This window comes from Tupaia chinensis, unplaced genomic scaffold (genome assembly GCF_000334495.1).
Source record: "Tupaia chinensis unplaced genomic scaffold, TupChi_1.0 Scaffold000346_1, whole genome shotgun sequence".
Lineage (NCBI taxonomy): Eukaryota > Metazoa > Chordata > Mammalia > Scandentia > Tupaiidae > Tupaia > Tupaia belangeri.
Window position 1 is genome coordinate 5,720,849 of NW_006159840.1, and position 6,091 is coordinate 5,726,939.

Sequence of the window (6,091 nt, forward strand, 5' to 3'; positions counted from 1 at the left end):
GAGCACTTTGTCTCTCAAGTGTAGTTACGAAATGAAGTGTTTTGCTCTGCTACGTGTGATAGTTAGGCTCAATAAGTGCTGTCACATTGGGTCATCAGAAAAGTCGTGATGTATTTTTCATGTTTTCTATGCAAAAAATGCCTCATGACTTTTCAGGGGATCCAACAGAATGCATTTTTAAAGTGCATACTTCCTGGAAACAAGAGATATCGAAATTTAAATGTAAAAGTTAATATTAAATAAAACCTAAAACCCAAGTACATTAAAAGAGATTCTATTTATACATCCATCGATCGAGTCCCATTCTTATCTCTGGTCAAGTTCCGTCCTCCACCACAGACATTTCAGAATGGAACTTCCTGCTCTCCCGTGTGTGGCTCTCCCCAGCATAAGGCTCAGGAATGACTTGCAGTGACTTCCGCTTCTGTCTGTTACCCTTGGCTTCTTCGTTTGGCTTCCCTACAGTGCACTCAGACTCCCACCCCCTTCACGGTGACCCTCAACAAGTGCCACTCATTTTGCCAGAGCTCTCTCGGGTTACTATTTTCTTGATATGTGAGGTGATACAGTCTTAAAATCTGCAGCATTAAAACAAATACTTTAAAGAATATTAAAGAGCATGTTATCAGGGGTTCTGGGTCGCCATGCAGTAACTGACGCTCCTCCAGACTGGACTACTGAGGAGGTCTAAGAGAACATCAGACACAGCAGGGACCACAGACGGCCTACCTATCAATGCCAAGTGGCGATCACACTGGCTCCCAAGCACAGCCTACAAATTTCTTAAAAAGCCTGAGCTTTGGGCACGATGAATGACATAATGGACTCCCACGTAGTCGGCCGTGGTTCAAATCCCAGACCTGGTGGCTTAAAACTCATACGGGCATGTGTGTGTGCATGCCCAAAATCCCAAGGGGAAAATGGAAGGGAAGGGATTGTGGCATGGCCATCCCCTCGGGCTGATTTCTCGATTTCTGTCTCTGTCTCTTCGGTGAGTGCACGTGCCCTATAGCAAAAATATCTCCAAAAAACCTGAACTTCAGTGAGACGCACCAGTGCCCAGAAGGACCACCTCGATGCTGCTTCTTTTTGCTTTATCTGCTGGGACCGATTGTCGTGGTAACTGTACTCAAATGAAGCCTATTTACTTCCATGTCTAACATGACGGCTCTGTAGGGATTTTCACGTTTGAGTATTTAGACCTCAGAGCAGAAGATCCCAAGGAGATTAATTATTGGAAAGTAAAATATTTCATTAAATTGACCAAGAATAATTTCCTAATAATCAACAATTTAAAAATAACCTAGTTGGTAAAACATAAGCTGATCAAGAAAATATTTTATTTATAATTCTCTCATACTGTAAATATACAAGGAATTTTGGTTAAAAAAAACTATTCTAAAAAAATTATTCTCTTAATTCAAAACACTAGAACAGAACCCTGCACTGACAGCGTCACTGAGAAATGCTCATCTACCCCATACATTATTAGAATGGCTTTTATTTGGAAAGAAAAAAATGGTTGAATCCTCATCTTAAATCATATGACAAGTTACATTCCAAATGAACCGACCGATCAAATGTACAGCATGCACCAACAAAAGTAACAGAAGAAATATACACAAATGATTACACGGGCTCAGGGTAGGGAGGACGCTGAACATGACATGACCAGACAATGGGAGGAACAGCCATGCTCCCGCAACGGGAAAGCTCCAGGGGCAGCGGTACAGCAGTAGACTGCACACACGTGCAGCATGCACAGTAGGGTGGCAGGTGCACTTCTGGCGAAGGAGGAAAGGTCCGTGTCCTCCAGAGCCACCACTCAGACCACTCATGGAGCAATGATCCCACCTCGTGGAGCTGCTGGAGCCTCTGTGAGCGCTGCACTCACCAAAATTCTCTTACTATAAATATATAGTAACTTCAAATGAAGTACAATCATTCGAGAACTTAAGTTTACCATCTGTGAATTTTTGAAATGTTTTGAAAACTAACTCTGTATTGCAGTCATGTGTCCAAGACTAACTGCCTTCCTCCGCCATAAGAAGACTGGTCATTTAAGAACACAATAGAAGAAACACATGGCACCACACATACACACATGCAAAGCTGAAAAGGCACGAGTGTGCTACAAACATGAAAAAGTCAACATAGATTACGTAGAAGGTCCTGGAAAAGGATAGGTAATGTCAATTTATGTTGAGACAAAACCCAAAACGTACTAAAATAGTAAGCACTAGCTCTTAGGGTGAATGGACCGGAATCAAAATCCATTAACGCTACTCTCCAGAAAAGTATCTGCACAGAACCAGTGACAAAGTATTCTGTTTGGTAAAAGCATTAACAATTCAAATTCATCCATCGCCTCTATCTCAAATCAGAAATAAAAGCCTATTTACTGCAATTACACCTGTTGGAAGAAGAGAGAGCAAGCTCTTTGACCCCGTTAGGATTTCCTGATCTTGGTCTTCCTACCCACAAACTCCATCTGAATGGAGAAGATTTCATGGGGTCCTAGGTTCTGTTCACTGAACAATCACTCCTCCAGTCCACAATATAGCCATACCCTCAGGGTTCCCCATTTTTGGCTTGAAGTCTAGAGACCAAATTTGGAGGTCAAAATTAGCCTTCAATCCAAGTTAAAGCACTAACGACTTTAGGGTCCACTTGCCCATCAGTATGAATGAGATAGCTACCAGTGTCTCAGCACGTGAAGGCTCATCTGAGTGGACGATGATTCAAGGGTAAAGGGCTCCTCTTTTCTAATTCTCAGTCCCTGTGGAATAAATTACTGACATTTCTAGATTAACATCCAGACCCAGAATGACCTGTTCCCTGAACCCAACACTGTAAGATGGCGCACGCGGTCTGTCACGAGTGCTCATGGCCACCTTGAACTGACAATTGGACTAATGATTCAAACCTGGCCTTGCGGGACTTCATCCTTCTTGTCTCTGTCCATCATGGGGATGGGCTGGATTCCCAGCTTCTTCATTTCGTCACCCTAAGATAAATGGGAGGACAATCACATGTTCATGATTTTCAAATCGTTACACAGTTTTGGTAGTAAGTTGTTCCCTTAACTTGCTAATTTTCTTCAAGACGAATAATGGTTTTGGTTACTGGTCCAAGAAACCTGTCAGAATAATGAGTGACTTAGTATACCCTCACTCAGGGTTGCACCCTGACGTCCCCTGAACTGTTTTACCGGAGACCAGCCACCTCTCTAGCTGCCTTCTGCAGAAGGTAGGGGAGTGACGAGGGGAGCAGCAGTGAGAGGAGGGGAAAGAACAGTGGATGTGGAAGAGCCTCAGGCATCTCTCATTCCATTGGAATGATCTTTCCTGTGCAGTGAACGGGTGAAGGCAGGCTTTAGAGAGGAATATCGGCCTGGGAAGAAAAAACACCAGTGTAACTGATTGCATGCCATCATCAAATTTATAATGCAGACGATGCTTATGAAAGGTTTACTATGCTACAAGCTCTGGACTAAGTAATTTGTTAATATTTAATCTTTGTGAAGTGCTATGAGGTGTATTATCTCCATTTTATAGACTTTAAACAGACTGCAGACCACAAGGCCAAATGCTACACCACTGCTCAACCCTTTATACCTCGGACAGTCTTCCTAAACGAGCCTGATGGGAATTAGGTTCTGACACGGCGCATGTGTGCACAAAGTAGGCGGCACCCTGGGAACGGGGCACCGTGATAGGCGCAGTGCAGGTCTGCGTCCTCTGCGGTTAGAACCTGACCTTCCCGCAAGGACATGGGGCTGACTGATTTGCTGGTTTTAGATTTGAAGTCTATTCTTCCACATGCGTGAGATACATCATCAACTACAAAATGCTCCATCCTCCACGTTTACTTTTTTTTGGAAGAGGTTTTGCTGTAGGGCGCGTGTGCTAACCAGAGAGAGAGAGACAGAGACAGAAAGCGAGAAATCACCCCCCAGGGGGGATGGCCACACCGCAATCCCTTCTCCTCCATTCTCCTCTTGGGATCTTGGGCACACATGCACACTCGCCTGGCATGAGTTTAAGCCACCGGGTCCAGGACTCAAACTGCGGTTGACTACATTGGAGTCCAGCGACACAGCCATTACACCATCTGCTGGTCCCCCTCCAAGTTTACTTTTATTCCTTCAAACCAAAAGATGTCTCTGAGGATTCGTAGCCTTTCTTTTAAGTAATGTTTGCATGTTTAGGGAAACTAGGTGCTTGTGATCCAGGCGAACAGGAGTATTATATTCTACTTCAAGACAATTCAGAAAGCAAACTGAGGAATGGGATGCACCTTACGAGTTAGATCATTCTCTCAAGGGAAGTGTTAACAAAAATCATTTACAAGCTTTTTTCGGGGTAACAGGAATTAATAACCCACACTTTCTAAGAACTTGTAATTTGCAGGTGAGTTGACTGTTGTGTGTATCTATTAATTCATATATATGTATGGCTCAAAATTATCTTCCTGAATTTCTAACTGAGGCAGATAGCCCATGCTCCTGTGGGTCTCTCTGAGTGCTGCGCCCACTCCTGGCCAAGGGAGGTGAGCAGTTATGCTTCCTGAGGGAGGAAGCAAAGCCAGCTGGTGAGTCAGGGAAACCGTTGTGCTGCTCCTCGGCGAGTAGGCTCCTGAGCTCCCCCAGCGGATGTCGGGGCATTCACACACACGCTAGAGTAAGAGGTAACGGTGATCACTCCCACGGTGTCCCTGCACAGTGGCTAAACCCTTCAGTGAGGGTGACTGGCCACCGTTTTCCGAGACGACTAGCAACAAGCATGACAAAGATAATGTTAAGCTATCCATGAATTAATTCTTCTGTAAATAGTACCCCATTTTTGATATTATCTATGCTAATGAAAGAATTAAGGACATACCTCAGCCCAGAATTCCGCGTATATATCATTGGCCGTCAGTTTTGTAACTGGCCACAACTTTGTCACAGAGCACAGGTCGCAGGCGGTCATCATCAGGCCAATGACACGGTCTCTAGAACACAGCGGGACAGACGGTCAGTGCCGTGTGCAGCCGTGGGAGGCGCTAGCAAGACGTGTGTGCCCAGAAGGGCCCCGTTCACGCATCACTTCGGAAGGAAGAGCGAGTGCTGAGCAGCAGTAGCAGGCGGGGAGACGAGTTCAAGAACAGGTGGCTTTACCCACGAGGACAGCCACCAGCTCCAAGAGGAGCCTGTCATGCGTTCTCGTCACAGGGTGACTGCTGAAACCAACCCTGAGGAGGGCCCTGGCTCTCTCCCCCTCTAAACCGGCTGCTGAGCTTTCACGGCCATGGACTATGGTTTCGTCTGCATGGAACTTTGGAAGTCTAGAGAGGGAAGCAGCCTCAGAAGCACCCAGCCCTTTCCTGACTGCTCCTTCAGTGGCTCCAGAGAACTTGGTTCCGCCCGAGGGGCCTGAGATGGAATGACTTCAGAAGGACAGTGGCAAGGCCCCTCTCTGCGTGTGTGTCCCGTGTGATGGCTGCACAGGCAGGGGCAGATCAATCGAGACCGGGCTCTCAGACGACTGCTCTAACAGGTGCCCACTTGTGTCGGTACCTGCACCTCCTACCAACCAGGCGGCTGCTGGAAACACACGGCTCAGCCCCTTCGTCTCTGCCCTCATCGTTCCCAGGCCTGGCGACCCTCCACTTTCCAAGCGGCTCCTACACTTTGCCTTAGGAAAGAGTAAGACACGTGGCTGCGAACAGCGGTGCCTCTGCCGTCTTCAGTGAGGGTGAACTGTGGGGCCTGGAGGATGCGGGTGCCCCGCTTCAGGGAATCAGAGGAGCATTCACAAGGGCCTGGGCTGGGCCGTGAGAACCAGGAGTCAGCAATGGGGGTCCCTGTTCCTGGGCCGGAAGGCAAGGAGAGGAGCAGGCCAGACCCCTCAGCACTGCCTTGCCCCTAGGGCCTCCCCCAGAGCACTGTGAACGCGGGGCTGACAGGGACAAAGCCAGGGAAACAGACGGGCCAGCTCCGATTTCCGACCCTCTGCTCTCTTGTTGATGCCACCAGGGACTGGATCCAGCTGGAGGCCGGAAGGCAAGAGAGGCTGGGGGCACACGGGCAACCTGGCAGGGGGCGGGG

At 47.4% G+C, this 6,091-nt stretch overlaps 1 protein-coding gene across 5 annotated transcripts in view; it reads right to left on the reverse strand.

The window, feature by feature from the left end:
* PDE10A (phosphodiesterase 10A) overlaps positions 1–6,091 on the reverse strand; it is a 303,105-nt gene that overhangs the window by 4,674 nt on the left and 292,340 nt on the right. For all 5 annotated transcript variants that reach the window (XM_006152260.3, XM_006152256.2, XM_027773359.1 and 2 more), the window contains exons 19-20: positions 4,884–4,995; positions 2,927–3,007 (exon numbers count right to left, since the gene is read on the reverse strand). In XM_006152260.3, the coding sequence (XP_006152322.1) occupies positions 2,927–3,007; positions 4,884–4,995 (193 nt within the window). The remainder of the gene's footprint in view (positions 1–2,926; positions 3,008–4,883; positions 4,996–6,091) is intronic.